The 19,126-nt window shown below is 33.3% G+C and overlaps 1 protein-coding gene across 6 annotated transcripts in view; it reads right to left on the bottom strand.

Annotated features, from left to right (window-relative positions):
- Positions 1 to 11,519: 11,519 nt before the first annotated feature.
- The window catches only part of LOC105255092, a 360,332-nt gene continuing 352,725 nt past the window's right edge, over positions 11,520 to 19,126 (bottom strand). For 4 of the 6 annotated variants that reach the window (XM_011264178.3, XM_011264185.3, XM_011264183.3 and 1 more), the window contains 8 exons: positions 18,372 to 18,643; positions 17,952 to 18,224; positions 16,118 to 17,654; positions 15,903 to 16,006; positions 15,353 to 15,730; positions 15,169 to 15,252; positions 14,355 to 14,521; positions 11,520 to 13,107 (listed from right to left, as the gene is read on the bottom strand). In XM_011264178.3, coding sequence (XP_011262480.1) covers positions 12,816 to 13,107; positions 14,355 to 14,521; positions 15,169 to 15,252; positions 15,353 to 15,730; positions 15,903 to 16,006; positions 16,118 to 17,654; positions 17,952 to 18,224; positions 18,372 to 18,643 — 3,107 coding nt within the window. In that variant the 3' untranslated portion in view covers positions 11,520 to 12,815. The remainder of the gene's footprint in view (positions 13,108 to 14,354; positions 14,522 to 15,168; positions 15,253 to 15,352; positions 15,731 to 15,902; positions 16,007 to 16,117; positions 17,655 to 17,951; positions 18,225 to 18,371; positions 18,644 to 19,126) is intronic. The other 2 variants (XM_011264180.3, XM_011264186.2) reach the window with 2 other exon arrangements.

The raw sequence follows: 19,126 nt of genomic DNA, 5'->3' as shown, positions 1-19,126 counted from the left end.
ACAAGCGAAGCGAGTAAGAACGAACGAGCTATCTTTCTTTTTTACTATTCGGACTTGAAATATGATTTACGAAATTTTTCTGCAAAAAATTTAAAAACGTAGAGAAATTCTAAAATCTCAAAATTTGGATAAACGCGGTGATTTTTTATTTTTATTTCATGGAAAATAAGATCAACTCTTTCTTTTCACTCGGATCGCTCGAGATTTATAAATAGCCTAGATTTGATTCTCGCAGTTTCTCTCTCTATATATTTTTCTTGCTGCATTTGTGACTTTGACCCAGTTCTCGTTGCCTCGAGATTTTTGATTGAGTGGTTAGATTTGATTATAATTTGGCACAATGATTATTGTTGAGCGTTTTTTTCGGGAACGCTCGTGCGAGGACGATCTTATCAGTACGATCGAGGGAGGTAGATCTTCACGATTTACTGATCCAGTCATAATACATTAATGCGACAGTGTAGCATGATAGTATGAGTGATAGTCTGATCGACTCATTAGTGATGCGTGACTCGATACCATTTTCCGGCAAACGTGTATTGTTTTATTATTGATGAAAGAATGATGTCCGATATTAGTAGACACTGACATTGAGTTTTCGCAAGAAAGCATATCCCTTGATCGTCATTTTCGCTTTAATTTCTTGAGCGTCATCGTTATTTGTCATCAAGGATTTTTGCGAAATACAAGGGCAGCAAAAATATACGCGAATCGAATGTCGATATTATAAAATTCATCGTCACACCTTTCGATCACAATAGTGTACATTGGGACTCGTTGTGATAAGTTTGGAAGCCGCAATAATAATGATAGCAATAATTACGGGATGTTGCACATTTAACACATATAATAAAATTAGACTTGCTGTATTCGCGAACAATGATTAGCGACAAGTTATCGGAAGTACCAACGTCACTTTTTGAATTTTGCGATAGTTTGCTCGTACTGCTGTCTCATCTAGAAATGACGTCGAAAATGTCTTGGAATAAGTGTTTCTCAATATGATCGCACATGTTATATAAAGCGCCTCTTCTCGTGAATATCAATCAACGCTCGTACAACTCAATTTTCATTACAGCACCGATTGCACAGGAGATCATTTAGGAAGAAGGTACAAAGATTAACAATACAAGAGCAACACAAACGAGTTACGAGAGTGGATAGCGTGTGCGGATTTATTAATTTTAGAATATTTAGAATATATGGAAAAAATTAATTTTATTATGTGAATGAAAATTATCAATAATTGCATTGACAAATTAAAATTTTTATGTATCTTGCGATGTTTATGACAATAAACTATTATAGTTCATAAGAATAATCATATAAGAGTTAAAATTTTTGCAAATGATCACGCTTTGAATTATGTGCCGAAAAAAAAATTGCAAGACTACGTTGATTTTAGTTTCGCATTGTATGATTTTGCATGAAATATGTCCACACTCGTATCCACCATCGTGCCCGTGCGACAAAGATTCGCATTATATTCTAGAAAAAACATTATTATGACAGAATCTAACACGATCAGGGCTCTCTACATACATCTGCACCTTATAAATTAATACTTTCCGTAAACATTCACACCCGCAGTCAAAGTGCCACAACTCGCATTTAAAGGACTAACTAACGGAAGATTGTCTGCTTAGGGTCTTTTTCATCCACGTCAATGCATCCATGAGGCGAAGTGCCGCATGACACATTCATCGAGGATCTTATCAGTGCTCTCGCTGATCACACACACATATACAAAATTGTAGAATTGTTAATTGTATTCGTAGGAAACGATATTAGTGCCTTTAACGTTATTAGTTTGATATAAATTTGGCATTTGATTATTATTTCATTACATTATCGTGCCTGGCAGAAATCCAATCTGCTGTAAAAATACTTCAAGTTGCAAAGAACATTTTAAAACCAGAAGAACATTTCTTTTCTAGCTTATAGATCTTTCTTAATTTATGAGACTTATATCGTTTCTCATGAACATTTCGCGATTATCGGCAACTCCGACAATAGTTGTACAATCATTGAAGGAACTTAAAAATATTGGCCACTTGTGCGAATTAGTTTCTTATTAATCGATAAATAATTGCGAGGCGGTTTCCCCGTGCGTCATGGATGCAGAGCTCCCTCGGCCACGACACTTTTGCTATCTACCGAAACTACTATTTACATCAATTCCTTGTAGACATAGCTAGCGTTTTACAATTGAGAGATATACATTAAGTGTAGAATCTCGCTAGAAAGAAACACGCACATGTACATCCATCGCTCATTCAATTATCTCGCTCAGTCATTCCATTCATACTTGCAACTATTTTTTTTCTTTTTTGTTGTTGCTCTATCACTCTTTGCCTCTTATCACAACACCAAACAGTGCCTACTTCGAATGAAAAAGACCCGATATGGGGCCTCTCTTGGTTGCGCTATGGCAGAAGTATCTCTATTAACAACCGTTGTTTAAGATAATGGATAGTTCTTACTCGTCCCGCTGTTGAATTCGTACGCACATTACATCCCGGCGACACACTGTTAGACACATTTCTCACTTTTTGCTCTTCTTACTTCCGTGATTAAAATTTTAATGAAAAAATTGATGTATTATCGAATCCTCTTTCATACAAATATAGATTGAAACATCTTCAAAATATTCCTAAAAAGCTCTTTTAAAGATCTTATTTATTTTCTTACATCATAAAATTATTAATGTATTCTTAAAATATAAGAAATGATGTTTTCGTGTTAATTTTTAAGCAAATCGTTAGTGAAAAAGTTTTATAATTGAGAGATATATTAGAAATAAATTATAAAACGTGTGTGACAATTATTTTTATTAATGTTATATTTTGTTTTATATTAATTTTACTATATATGTTAAATAATATATCACGGAAGTTATCATAAGCTAAATGAAATTTCAGGTGCCCCTCTTAGATGGTATGGATTCAGACGTTCTTCCTTATGTATTTCGTAACGAAAACAAGGTAGGATAAAAAACAAATTTTTCGCAATTATTATTTACGTTTCATGGAAAGTTTAATTTAGTTACTACTTCGGCAATGCGTTGCAAAACCATCGAGATAATTCCATCAACTATAGAAAGATTGTATTGTACGGAATTTTACGGAAACATAGTGAAAACGGAGAAATTGAACTTAAAACCGAACTTGTAATTCTTAAGGGTAAAATTGCGGAACCAGGTACATGCGTTGGCTATCGCCAATTTGCTTTGGCACAATGTTAGCATGTTGCTTAACTTAAACTCGACGGTAGTTGACAACAAGAATGGACTAGAACCACTTGTCATTGACATAGAATTACAAATTCGAGATATAAAATTAATTATCTATTTTCCAAAAAATTAGAAAATCGTAAAATATAATAATGTAAGGTGATATGTAATTAAAATGATGTCCTGCTATAATATACTTTAATTTTGTAAATTAACTGAAAAGCAAAAAAAATTATTTCAGAACTATTAGTAGAGAATATCGTAAAAAATATATATCTCCAAACATATAACATATATGATTGAAATATATAGACGATATATACGAAATATACAAAGTTCGTGAAATGCAATTTAAGTAATTCTATTAGATTCGTTGGATTTGCAACGCAAAGTATACTTGCTGGAATTAAATAGGTGGATTTTTAATATTATTCGTTTCTTTGTCAGCTTCATCAATCCAATTAAAGAAAAAAAAGAATTTCTCTCTTATCCATAAACATGCTTACACTTAAGCGCGTAAGCTAATATTGACAAGTTCTTCATTCATCGCTTTTTTATCTTTCTCACTCTCGTTCTCATTTCCCCTAATATCGTAGTTAAAAGTCAACGATTAGTTACCAGAACACAAGGCACTTGGCTTACACATCATACATGTCTTTTTTGTTATTAATTTGCTTTTTGGTATAGCTCGGTGTTGAGATAGCTGGCGCAAGACGCGCCGCGGCGGACAACGCGAGATAGATATTGCTATCCAAGAGCAATAACTGTGATAGCTTAACGTAGAATTCGTAATTTAACTATTAAGAAGATATATGACGTGATAATGAAATCTTTTGAGGACGTACGTTGAATGTTATAGTTGATCGAGTACAATGTGTTACATAGAGTGAATCTACGAAGTAGCTTTGTCTTCTATAATAATAATATATAGTATATATATATATAGTTTCCTATTAAAATATTTATTAAAATTGTTTTAAACGTTTGTTTTTTTCTATTTTATATCAGATAAAATATTTACTCTCATGAGAAAGAAGCTAAGAAGATTTTCATCTAGAATCTCACATCTAGAATCGTTTATCAAAGATCTCGCGTCTTGTCGCGGTGCGTCTTCCGACGTACAATGAAAATAGCACTCATCTCACATACACAATATTCATAGAAGAAAATAGTCATATATATATGTATATGTTGTACATATAATATATATACTATCTATGCAATGCAGTAATAATATATATATAATATATTTACTTTATATATATATATTCAGTATTTGTCTTAATATATATATATTCATTTATAAACGACGGTTAGATTATTCAATTACATCTCGGTATTAAAACTCCTTGTCCTTTTTCTTTCGCTCTCGTACATACAGGCAGACACGTACGCGCGCGCATTTTCACTCGTTTTTTTCACTTTTCTATTATCGTAGTAGTAGAGTTTAATGGTACACTTAATGCTCGTGCTGTCGTGAGGCAGGATTTTCGGTATTTCCTCGTATGCCTTTTCTGTTTTTTTTTTTCTCTCTAACACGGATCACGCTGGGCAACATCGATTTATAACGATCCGATCGGTCGAAAGCTTATATATGTTTATATATTTTAACATGTACTGATGTGACGATCTATGTAGAACGTATTTCTCTTTGATTCTCGTTTTCTATTTGATTACATTGTCCTTCAATAATGACTGTGGTGCAAATCGGTCAGTGATGTTTCTCGATGTTCTTCGTAAATTTCTCGATTTTGTTTTTTCTATTTCGTGCGTATTTCTCGAAAACTGAAAATCGCGACTTATTATTAAATAAATCCGATGTCTCTTCTCTTTTTTTTCTGTGATTGCATGTGACTATGTCAATTATGCTTGCTTCATAGTCGTCGCTGATCAATGTACCGAAGTCCCGCCACTCACGATTCAGAAGAAGCGTGGGATTTCTGTATTTTTTTCTTTTTTTTTTTCTTTTTAACGAACAACATCGACATTTAACGTAGCAAGTATGGGACCGTTCGGCGGTCCCTCTCTCTCTCTCTCTCTCTCTCTTCCTTTCTCTCTCTCTCTCTCTCTCTCTGTCTCTCTGTACACTATACTTAGTTTTGTATATATATATAAATATATATTGTGTGAACGTATGTATATATATGTACGCAATATACATATTATACACGTACGTTACCATCTGAGTCAATATGCATACGTATAATATAGTAATGTCGCTTTTTCTCCATATATTCAATATATATATATATATATATATATATATATATATATATATTAAATAAATAGTATGCATATGTGTATGCGCAATGTAATCACTAGTTTAATGTATATAAGTATCGCTTTTCAACATATAATACTGATACGCAGACGCTCGTTGACCTGACTAAGCCGTTCGATTAGCTCCTATGATTAGATGCAATCCCGATGATTCGAGTTCGCTTTTGACTTATTATCTTACATCTCGATGCTACGCTTCGCCAGATTACGAACTCGTGAACCAGATTATAAACGCGGCTTCTACCTGGACAAAGAGGAATCGAAAATTCTACACCCTGCAAACGCTTTCGGTAGAATAAAAACGCTTTATATTTATACAAGTCATTTTATCCACTTTTCTTACATGTATCGGCTATTTTTCACATGCATTAAAGTATTTCGCTTGTCGAAGGAATTCATATATTTATCGAAGCTTGAAAAAAATTTACATATAAAAAAATTATGAGTTGATCAATAGATTGATAAATCGTCGATTTTAAAGATTGCCGAATCCACGATAACAATGAAAATTATTAGTGGGCACTCTTATAATCTCTACGTGATTTCATGTAAGTTTTGTGTGCTAATTTTCTTTACGCAACAGAGAATTTTCGAAGTCCTCGCATTCGCAGATAATTCACCGTATCGTTTGTGCTGTTCTTGAAGACTAACGTGGCGGAGTTGCTTCTTCGGGGAGTTCTGGAGGCCTCCTTGGGGTTTCTTTTTTTTCTCTTCGTCAACGAATTGGCGAATCTCTTTTTTTCTTCGTTCACTGATATCACTTTGATAGGCTCCAGATTAAATTAGGCTTTCGTCGGCAACTCGATTCCACATTTAAAATTGACTGAACTGTGCTTAAGTATGTAAACAACACATTGCAGTTTCCTGCCAAAAGTTAATTGCGAGTATCATCATAGTATATGTTCAAAAAAAATGAGAATTATAACGAGATAAAATTTTGCAATTCGTGATATAAACTAATTGTGTGTAGAAATCACACATACACACACATATTAATATTAAATTAGAAATAATAACTAAATTTTAAATAAAATTAAAAACTACACTTCAAAAAATAAAAACAAAACTTCTAATAAGTACATGCGCGTGCTTATACGCAAGTAACTTTGAAATTGTTGGCAAGCATTATTAATAATTTACGAAGAAAAAATAATCGTGGAAAAATAAATGATATTAAAAACCCTCGCGATTACTCATGGAAGACAACTGCAAGGCATTTTGTTATCGAGCTTTTTAAAGCAGAACTTAGCCGGCCAGCTGTAGTTAGTCCACACGTACCTATAACGCATTTAATAATATATTGTCCATATTGCTTATGGCACCAACTTTTGAGCGATTTTATTACACAATTTGGATAAGAGAGATAATTGTGTTTTATTTTGTCCGAGCCCGTGTCTCTTTGAGCAAGGCAAGAATCTGATTAGGTGACAAGTAGCTAAGATAACGTGGACTCTAACTGTATAAATATACTTATAGGTAATAGCTAGTTGAGCAGAGAGAAATATGAGAAAACAACGATAGTACAAACGCGTCATTTGAGTATATTGCTACCGAGCACGTGCTCCTCTTTCATTCTATTAGAATTATTGCGACAATTTTTTATACGAGCGAGAGAGAAATATATTGTACAAACGTGCATATTTTTTTACTCTTTAGACTTGTTCAGTATTTTAATTCGCATACGAATTAAGCTAAGACAATCTGAAATTATACCTTTGAATATTATAACAATGAAAGTAAGTTTTAAATATATTTTTGAGGGTTTTATCTGGAGATAAAAATTTACATATCGATATATGATACGAAAAATATGTATAAATGACATTAAAAATTTGATACATAGAAATACAAGGTTTATGCAATTATATGTTAGAACTCGCACATCTCACGATCAATGCATCCCATTATCTTTTTAATAATTGTAATAACTGTCCTCGTATAAATTTCGATGTGACATGTGCGTGACTCTCCTACAGCTGACCATGTTCTAGTACATTAAAAACACTATTAACAATACGTTCCGTAGTAAAAGTTAATAGAGAATAGTATAACATCAAATAGAAGAGTACAAAGAACCATGCTGGCGTATAGAGATAGACATTAAAGTAGATAATAGATAAGAGGACGATAGATTACGATATCAATAATCCGTAATAACTTTTTTTCACTTATTAAGAGTAATTTTGCATAAACGTTGATGATCATTTAGTAGACTTTTTTCTCTTTAATACAATATTTTGAGCACATTCCTCAGGTGTATAACCACGCTACACTTTCTTCATCGAGTTGTACCAATATATTCCACAACTTATTAAACTTCACCAGTATTAAATTATTTGACGATTATCAAATTGTTTTTATAAATGTACAAGCTATGGCGTGCATTGAACATTCGGTAAAAATTATTGCGCGAAAATTTACTTAAATTAACAAAATAAGTAGTATAATAGTTATTATAACAATGATTATCCAAATAATAGTAATTACCAAAATAAATTATCAATAATATAATGAAATTAACTTAACATCAAAACATTACTAACTCTACGTAATAATTTGTATTTAGGAAATAATAATAAATTTATAAGTATTCGTTGCCGAGAAAATAAGTGTGGCTTTTTCTCTTTTATATATTGCTCGATTATTATGCGCTTCTTCCATCCAACGGTAATCCTAGTTATATAACGTGTGTGTAAATTTTTAATTTGGCTCACAACTGCGAATGCGAGATATCAGTATCTTTTTAACTGATATCATCTGATATTATCAATATAATGTTAGTTCAGTAATATAGAAGTAAAAAGTTTCATCTATAAAAACAAGATCGAAATTATTAATCACGATTAATGTCTTTTGTCAGCTTGTTATGGGATTTCGAAAATAAACATGAATAAATATTTTAACGAATTAAATACGTGACTTGTCAACACAAGTCTAAACATGCAATGCGCGACATCAACTTAAATAGGAGTAATATAATAACAACAGAACGATAATTTTCGATATGAATAAACTGTTCATACAATAAAATATAAAATATGAAGCAACTATTAATAATTGTCAATGAGTGCAAAATGCTCCATTTGCACAGCCATTAAGTTAAGTGTTAGTTGGTAACTTCAAGTTATAAATTGTCTAATCACATACACGTACGAGAGCACAAAAACAAAAATTATATCATATACAAATTTGTCGATGATTAGTTCAGATCCATTCACTCGATGTTATCGCTATTCGATTTATGGCAGTACAATATCGGTACAACTCACTAGTTGATGGCACGGGTCCGCCTATGTACAAATATGTAATACCATATACCACATACCATTTAAATACATCACATAGTGTTATCATTTTGTTATATATATATTCTTCATATAGATATATATATATCATTTTTTTCTGTGACGTGGAGGGACTCGTTTGTACAATTCATGCATATCTTCGTTACAGTTTCATTGCTTCGTTTCATGCCTTTCCTATATTTTGAATAAGTAGCCTCCAGTACTATATTTCATATTGCTACTGTTCTAAATCCAGAGTATAGGTTTGTCTCAACTTAAAAAGGAAAGAATTTTTTCTAACTAAAATCTATTCCAGTTTTTTCATCATATAAAATTTCTAAACAAATTGAACAGTATAGATTCATTTAGATTTAGTATAGATAGTATAGATTCATGTTAAAATTGTAATAAAAATCGTAAAAAAATATTAATATAATTTTTAGAATAAATTATAGCAAATAAAAAACTTTTATTATATATATATATATATATATATATATATATATATATTATTTATTTTTATATCTCCTGGATTTGATCAGAATCAATATTTTATCTCATGTTTCATTTATTATTATCTACGCCGTTTTCTTGAAGCTCTAAATCTGATTAAGAGTTAGATTACATATAATAATAATTATATTAGTAGAAACTTAGTTTCTGTAACAAGTGTATTGTCTTAAATGATATGTCTGCTAATTTTGTTGTATTCGACCTATGCACATTCTGAGCCTGTGGTCGAAATCCATAACAATTTTACTCCTTAAATGAACTAACTTTAAGATTCGAAATTCTAGAATCTTATATAGTATAGTATATAGATCTCTAATACTACACTCTCTCTTTTGCTTTTGTACTGAAGGCCACTGTACTCAATCATTACAGAACGATTTATGTCACTTTAATATGGTTACAAAGGAGTATTTCCGTGGGCTTCAAAATTTATCACATAAACATCTACAAATATAATTTTATATCATGAATATATCGGAAGAATTAAAATAGATAGAAGTTTTTATTTTTACCAAGATATTTAATAGAATATCGCATATATAATTATTATAGGCCGTAAGAATTACACAAATTGCTATAAATCTCGAATAATATATGAGCATTAAAATTAGTGCCCTTGGTGATACTCCCTCATTTATTACTCTTGTCTGTAAATAAATAGATGATAATGCAATGTTGTGGCCGGAATATATGATGTTTAGTTTGCATTACATTTTTGTAAATGGGGGAGAAGATTAATGACACACACACGTAGAAATAGAATAGAGATTAAAGTGCACGCTTCTCTGAATGTCTAATGTCATAAAGGAGAAATCTCCATATTTTTGACTTAAACTTTTATAATCATAGTTTATATTTCTGACATAAATAAAAATGGAAGATTTAAAGACATTTTTTAGGAATTATGAAGACTTGGCAGAGTTTTTAAAGCGTCCTCAGTCACTTGTATTTATTTGAGAAAAGTTTAAAAAGTTAAAATGTATGTTGCGTATATGTGTGATTATATGTATATGTGTGTGACCATCTATGATTCATTAATAATGATAAAAAAGTTAATAAGAAGAAGATTGTTAACAATAACAATGTTCTCAAGAATATAATTAGAGCAACTACAATTGACAATTCCCCCAAATAACAATTTGCAGTTTCAATATACAAATGAAATTTCACAATTTAAATAAATTTTGACCTCTTTATACTAAAAAAATATTTGATACACATTATATATATATATACATATATATATATATATATATATATATATATATATATATATTGTAAAATCTTTTAATCAGAACATATTAACAATTTTTATACGAAATAGAAAAAAAGACACTGCATTTGAAATTATTTTCATTCTTCTACTTTTTGTTTTATATATGTCAATTTCTAAGACAGTGAATAAATACACAACAATACTGATAAAGAAATGAAGAATTCAATGCATTGTCAAGAGATAAGCTAATAAAAAATATGTTTTTTTAATTACTTAAAATATCTTACAGAAATTATTATTATAACTTTTAAAGGAAAAATAAAAATTGAAAAACATTGTTATAGAAACATGCAATTACAGTTATTGTTAAAGAGCTTTGCCACTTTGTAGTCTTTAATAAGGTAGAAACTGAAATAAAATGTATATATATATGTATTTTTTTACACATACAAGCATATATATGTATGTATATATGTATGTATGTTGTGTATATGTATGTATGTATATATATATATATATATATATGTATGATTATGTATGTATGTATATGTATATAGATCCCTCCTAAAACAATCTAAAACTTAGCCTACTTACTTTTGCATAAATCTCATTTTAATAACATACAGACATTGATGTTATATGTACAAACATGTACACATCTTATGTACATATAACTATTTTAATGATCATTGAAATTTATTGATATTATTTAATAAATGTTCTCTATTTTGTGTCTGTGTGTGTTGAATGTGCATATGTATAATATGTATGCATGAGCATATATATAATCGTTAGTTTACCTTCAGCATCGATGACGTAGGAAACGCTTTTAAAGTGAAACTTGAACAACATCCTTTCTAAAGATGATTATTTGTCTATACGCTAAAACGAAATCTTCTCAATTACATCAATATTTGCGTTTATACATATTTATATTTATATATATATATATATATTATATATATTAAAATTTTTATGCAATTGTATATTATTAATTTACTAAAAAAAGTAACAGAGGTAAAGAAATTAAGGAGTTTAACAAATCTCTTCTACATATGAATGGTAAAACTTACTTATTCTCATCCAAATTTTAGATATGCTATGCTAATGATATTTAAATTAAATATAAAACTAGAGCGAACATGCAACAAGTCGTACATTACATTCCGGAATCGGTTGACAAACCGCAATTTGTTTCACCATTTTTTGTTTATTTAGATTTTAATATTAACATTGTAAACGTAATTTCTATCTAGTGAAAATGTTAATAATGTCTCTCTTAAACGATTATAAAATTTATAAATTATAAGACATACTTATTGGCAAGAAAATAAAAAAATATGGCCTGAAAAATACGGCTTCATACAAACTGATCCCGGCTGTAATCGGAAGAAAAAACAATTTAAAACATCTTTAAAAAATTGTGAAAGAGCAACAGGTAACAATAATGTCTTGTGGCACAATCTGGGAATATTTTACGTGCATAATAAATAGGTACACTGAAATCGCGTTAATCATTAGGCGCTTATTGTAGGTGCACGTCAATCTCTTTTGTATCTTGAGTCAGCACTCATTGTAACGACAGTGGCATATATACGCTTCCGTACGTTTACTTGTCGAGTTGTATTTGATTTTTCTAGGCCATGTTAAATAATCGTATTTACTGTTTGTCTTCAACAAAATGCCAAAATGAAGTCTATACGTTTGCTTCATTTTTCAATGACGATTTTTTGTTCTTTGATGCCGGCTGATCTTGTCTTCCATTAAGGAAAATGTTTACGGTCAGTACCCTGTCTCCTTCTTGAACAGAGCTCGAATATAATGATTGCATAGTTAAAGATCGTTTTACCGCTGCGCCATTAAACCCTACGAGTTCTACGACTCTTTTAGTGCTTATTGTTAGTTTCGATTTCCATTAACGATAGATGTCTTTTTTAAACAGTCAATTATTCCCCATATGAGTCGCATAAATGTAATTAGTCCGCGTCTGATCGGATAAATTTACCAATCACGCTCTCCTGCACAGATTCGCACATACAGAGGAGGTATTCACGGAGGTATTTTCGGAATTATCTATCGTGGAAATTTATTATCACGCAACCTGCCCGTTTATGTGAGCAAAAATTTTCACATTCACATAAAAAGATATTCCTGCAGCGTTATTTTTGTAACGATTGTGCGATCATTTAATAAGAGCCTGCTTTAGTACCGCGCGCGACCATACTACTTTCCTATAGTATCATTACAGCCTTCGTTAAGGTAACTTAAGTTTAATTACTTGAATCTTGTCCTATGGGGGTCTCGTCGGATTACGGCATAAATGTGCTGTATTTTGGGCGCTGTTGTCGGTAATACTCGCGGGCAGTTGCTGCTGATGATCTTGAATTTGCGGTATAGCATTGTCTGATTGTTGTTGCTGTTGCTGCTGGTTTTGTTGCAATGACATTGTTGGTTGTTGCAGTTGTTGCACTTTCGATGACTGTTGTATCGGTCGTTTAGATTCCTGACCCGTTGAATCGGGCAAGGGTATTGGCCTGTGGGATTTCATGTGCGCACTTCTGCTTTTCACTTTGTTGAAAACTCTGAAAGAAAAGTGCAATTGGAACATTAAATAAATCATCGCTCGTCAAGTCATCAATATAAACTCATACGCAATCTAGCGTTATGAAATTTATAATACGTGATGATGTTGGTTGTAAATCGTACGAGATTTAATAATTTATAAGAAATGTATAGATATATGTAGAAATAATCGAATTTGTTTGTACATCCAAAAACATTTCGCTCTACAAGCGTTGTATTATGTTTTAATTTAGACAAGTATAGTTTAGTATGTTCACATATATTTCACACATAACGTGAGGAATCAAAAATATTGACATAGCAACAGCGGTATAACAAATCACATGCTTGCGTTATGCATATTTAATTTTTTATATTTATTATAACATATCACATAGCCAATTTATACAAATAATCTTTACTGAAAAGTGTGAAACGTAGAGAATATTATATAATTAGAAAAACTTGGACAGAGCAAATTAAAATAATAACAATAGAATATAAAAATATGTGCCACACAAATATGAAGTATATCAAATAATTAATTAAAATTACCCGAATAGCAAAACACGTAAAAAAAATTAATATGTCATAGAATAAATACTATTGCCATATTTGTTTATTGATTAAAGTTTTCAGATATGGATATGTATATTGAATAGTATGGAATTGTATAGTGAATGTATAGTGTTTGTTTCTAAATATTTGAATAATTTTTAAAAATGTGTTGACGTATATTTTGTTTTATTATAATTATTATATTAATTTTATTATAAAAAAATTAATATAATAATTAATATAATAATTTTTTATTATAAATTATATACTGCAAATTTTCAATTTTTTAAATTATTTAGAAACACGATTGTTTAATGATATATCCATGTTTTTGTATACCCAAACTCAAATTTGAAACATATGTATATCATGTGTGTTTTTTTTATTTTCTCATAACGTATATTTTGCTGTTGCATTAATTTGCTTGAAATAAAATATATATTCATATATTTTTTTTAATGTTATGTGTGACTCATCTGATAATAGTATAATGTATAAAATTTCGAAGATATATAACTGACATCGCGTTTTTTGCTACTTGTTTCATTCCATACGCAGAAAGGCACTCTGTTTCTCTACAAGCAAGGATATCTATGCAAGATATGCCAATACTTGCCGCTTACATTGTCGTTTTAGGGCACTCGCGTCGCACGAGCTCCATCGTCAATTATCGGAAATGGATAATTTAGATTAGAGATTGGAGACTTACTTCCCGCAAATCTTGCAGGGGTAGTGAAGTGGGGTGGGCGCGGGTAGTTGTTGCTCAGAACTAGTGTGAGTTTGTGAGTTGGTGTTGACTGTGGCGTGGCCGATATTGCCGATTTGGGCGGTTTGGGTGCTTCCGGCCATCGTTACTGTTACACTTCCGCTAAAGCTCTGACAACACAAAGAAAACACAAAGCCAAAATAAACAACACAAACAAACGACAACGGCGACGACAGATAAGTAACGCAACGATCACACAACGCATAACATCTTCGGTCCTTTTAAAATAAAGCGTGAGAAAACGACGGATCAACAATCAATCTCATGCGACACTTAAATGTTCACACGTATGTACGCGTGTAAGATTATTTTAGAAACACCAAGTACGAAACTTTCTCCATCATATTAATATTAAATAGTATTTACAACCAGACTAAAATTTTTTTTATTTAAAAAAATATAATCAATATAACAGATATAAAAGATACGTACTTGGTGTAAGTGAGGAAATAGAATATGTGGTGAGTAACAAATATAGAAATAATTTATGTAAATGTATTTCTTCTTCTGTGTGAATCATATATATATATATATATATATATATATATATATATATATATATATAACAATATATAAACTGGCTAAAGTGAGAGATAAAGATTTGAAAGAAGAATTTATTTTTGATTTACAGAAATTTTACATAATATCATTATCACAAGAGTTAGATATATGGATTTGTATAATTAATATATTATAAAAAAACGTATAAAATGGATAAAAAATATTTATATAGATTGTAGTGTATATTATTACTCACATCTGGGCAGTCGTATGCGAATAACCTCAGCTCTCCTTCGCTAGTAGTCAGAGTCGCCGAATTTTCTCTCTCGTTTGTTTGTAGCTAATCGGAAGAAAAGTAGAGATCCATTTACATATATGTATACATACTCCGATGGCGTTTACATAATTTAAAGCAAAAAGTAACAATAAAGTAAACTTACTAAGGTACGGTGAAGAATTGATTTTTCTTCACCAAAGTCCATTTCCGTCACCGATGCGATGGCATCGCGAAGTTCCCTGGTGTCCTTGCAATCTCTTTCGCTTTTGATTTTTGGTTTTCCGTGACGAATACGCAACCTCTTGTATTCATCGGGGCAGAGCCTCTTCCAGAGGTAGTAGAACTGCACACACTGTTTCACGGTCTTGGCACCGACGTCCCGTGAAATCGCGGAGAAGTCTTTGTTGTACTTGAGCAGTCCTTGATAGAATACGTCCATTTCGTGTGACGTCCATCTATCGGACTCGTGGCATTCGTAGCTGAGTAACGGATGCTCTACTGGTAGCGTAGGTGTTGGCCGCATTAATTTCACCATCGCTTCCTAAAAGCAGATATACATATACCTATATATCGGATATATCAATATCGAGTGTGTCACATACAATAATGATGATTTTATTTCTAAAATATAAGATAATTGAAAAAATTCGGAAAATAGTGAAGAATTTTGATATATTTATGCGAATCATACTTAGTGAAAAAAAATATCTTACACGAATATTTCCTTTGCACATATGCAACAGGTGAAGCGCGTATTCCTTGTTTCTACCACCGCCCGGTACCGCGGCGCAACACGCGAATTGCAGGTACATCTCCACTGCAAGCAACATGCGACATTTAATTTTCATATATTTTGTTATATGCTATTCAGGTATATAGTTGAAAAAAGTATATAATTCAAGGTATATAATTGAAACAAAAGACTTACGCTCGGTGTTCGTGAGTACGTTGTTTATGCCGGGATCCCACAAAAGGTGGTCGGTCTCCGACCCGTCCTTCCCCCTATCCCCGTTGCATTCGACCGGCGGTATCGTGGCTTGATATCTCGTGCCGATGTTGATTCTTGGCGGCGGACCGTCGTTTCCTTGAGAGTCATCTGAACTGAAGTCCGAATCTCTCTCGTGCTGATGTAATCTTGCATACAACCCTGGGCCAGGACGAGATGGATCTAGGATCGGCGGTGGTGTATAGCTGCTGTCCCAATGGCGATCGCAAGCTTTCCGCAGTCGCGATGGATAAGAATGCGAACTGTTGGCATATTGGCCACCATCCATGCGCGGCCTCTTCCGACAATGCCGTACAGGACTATTGGCGGGTAAACTGCCAGGACTGAGAAAGACATCTTCATCTAGCAGTTCCTCTTTGATTTGTTCGACAGGAATCGGTAAATTTCCAGTAGCCAATTTGTGTCTCAAAATATTATTCTTTGTCGCGTGATTAGTTTGAATGAGAAACTTGGCCGGATTGACGACTTGCTGCTGATTAAATTGTCCTCCCGCGTTGCACTGCTGTTGATTCGTCTGGACGTTCAAGCCGAGATTCACGGTAACAGGCTCGACTTTCGGCGTTGCCAGACGAATCTCCTTTTTGAACGTCAACGCTGGACTGAGCGAACCTGCCTGCACTAATACATTCGCTTTCTGCAGACCCGCCGTCTGTATCAATTTAAACTCGCCATTATTATCGACGACGATGCCAGCCAGACTGCCGTTTCCGAGCCCAAAGTCCACGAAGTTCTGGCTCGTGATAAGTTTATATGACTGGAACTCAAATCGCCTGCGACCGGAGGCGGTAAAGTCCTTCGGAGTCGAGGATAACAACGGATCTTCTGAGTTTGGCATCATTTGGCTTTGGAGTGCGTGATGCGGTGATACGGGAAAGCTCGTGCCGGTGAAGGCGACCGGTCCCGGCGACGAGACAGAGGACGGCGGCAGCGAGGACAGCGGCGACGGTGCTGGTGTCGCCGACAATGGGCTTGGCAGTGGCGAGTGCGGATTCGGCGAGCCGGACCCATAGAGGTCCGCGTCCGCCTCGGATTCGCCCGGCAACACCTCGTTCAACGCCTCCTCCACAGCCGCGGCAGATGACATTGTGGTGGTGTAAAATGCCGCCGAGAGCGGTGACGACACTTGTCTTACATTTTCCGGATCCTCTTGAGGACTTAACAACGGTAGGCTTCCAGTAAGCAGACCTTCCTGGCTAGCTGGTGGGGTGGGATATGTGAAGCTCGGGCTGTCATGTCGTGTCAAGGGCGATGGCAAGGGCGACTGGGTCGGTAATGTATGAGGACTTTCCGTGTATTGCGCGGCATAAGTACTGAATTCGGCCAACGAGTCAGGCAACGGTGAGTTTACCAACGCTTGTAAGTCCGGATTGACTGTGTGCTGCGATGAGTATCGATCTTCTAATGTGATATCCTGCAGCTGTTCGGTAGATTGTTCTTGCAATAGGCTGGCCGTTTGAAACTGTGATACAAGAATATACACGATTAGAAAATGGAAATATTCTTCTTTTCATTCTTTTTTCTTCATTCCACATAAATAATAAAAGAGTATAAAGTTTCACAGATGATTTTAAAACGAAAACTAAAAGTTTTTCTCTCTACTTGTATTTACAACATGTTTATTGGATCGGAAATAACTTGAGGATATATAATCTTTCCTGATAAAACTGTATTTATATATAATTTCTATAATGCAATGTTATGCAAATTATGAGTATTCACGGAACGACAACAAGTAGTATCGATTAGAGTTGTTCACCTGAATTGAGTCCAATTGCGTAGCATGCAAAAGCACGCTGTCAGGGACTGTTGTGACCTGTTGAAACACTTCGTCCTGCAAACTCGGACTAAAATAACCACCATCCTCGGCGTAACCTGTCATCGTGAAGCTTTCTGTTACCGCAGGTTGAGCCTGCGGCTGCTGATTATTCGGTTGTTGATTAGTCGTCGCTGATTGCACAGGCTGTTGATAAGTTAGATGTAATCTTTGTCCTGGATCAGAGGTTGTTCTCTTCACAGCCACCTTCGCTCCCTACAATTTATTCGCGATATGCATACGTTAAATCAAAATATAACTATATCAAGATTAAATTCTTAATTTATATAATCTTTTCTCAAATATCATCGCAATGAAATCATATTCGAATAACGATAAGCAAATCTACTGATATCTACTGACCTTCAGGATCAGATCGGCAAGCGCTTGCGCTTGAGCCTGAGTTTGCGCTTCCTGCAGCTGCTTTTGCACAGTTGCGTGACCGCTCACGGTGACATTTGGCTGCCGGAAGTGTTCACCATCAGAGAGCCGGCGCACTTTCTCTGCTGTCGCCAATGGTGGTGGTGCTGGCACCGCAAAGTTCGTCTTGCCGGCCATTTGTGAGACGGCATCGGCTTGCGTGGTGAAGACGGTGGCATTCGTACGAGGCTGTTGATTGGCATTTGCGTCCGCTGCTAGAACGTATATATTTTCTATTGAATATCTTTTGCCAAATTTTTGTTTGATTTAAGAAAAATCTGCACATTAAAAAAAATTTTATACGTATTAAATTATAGCAAGCAATGTAATTACAATACATGTTCAACGCACAAACATATCTTCGATAATCATCCTTATTTGACGAGAGAAAATTTTTTTCATATTTTATTCATTTTTAATTACATTTCTGAAAAGCGACAGCTTTTTTTTAATAACTGGCAATAAATATACATGATGTTTCTATGTAATTTATCCTGCATTTCATTTTCAAATATCGAGATAAATATCGAGAGCGATAGAAAATCCCGAAAACTTCATATTTACGATCGCGGAAAATGAATTTAATTTTGATTAATAAGACGTTTTTTCTCTTTTATAGAACAACACATAATGCGTGCGAGACGTTTCGCGTTTCCGAGCGAAATAAAGAAATGCAGAGTTTACAGAAAACCGTGAAA

The sequence above is a fragment of the Camponotus floridanus genome, unplaced genomic scaffold (assembly GCF_003227725.1).
Source record: "Camponotus floridanus strain SB8 unplaced genomic scaffold, Cflo_v7.5 scaffold13, whole genome shotgun sequence".
In the NCBI taxonomy this organism is placed as follows: domain Eukaryota; kingdom Metazoa; phylum Arthropoda; class Insecta; order Hymenoptera; family Formicidae; genus Camponotus; species Camponotus floridanus.
Note: the sequence above shows the minus strand (reverse complement) of the source record. Positions and strands in the feature narration are given on the sequence as shown.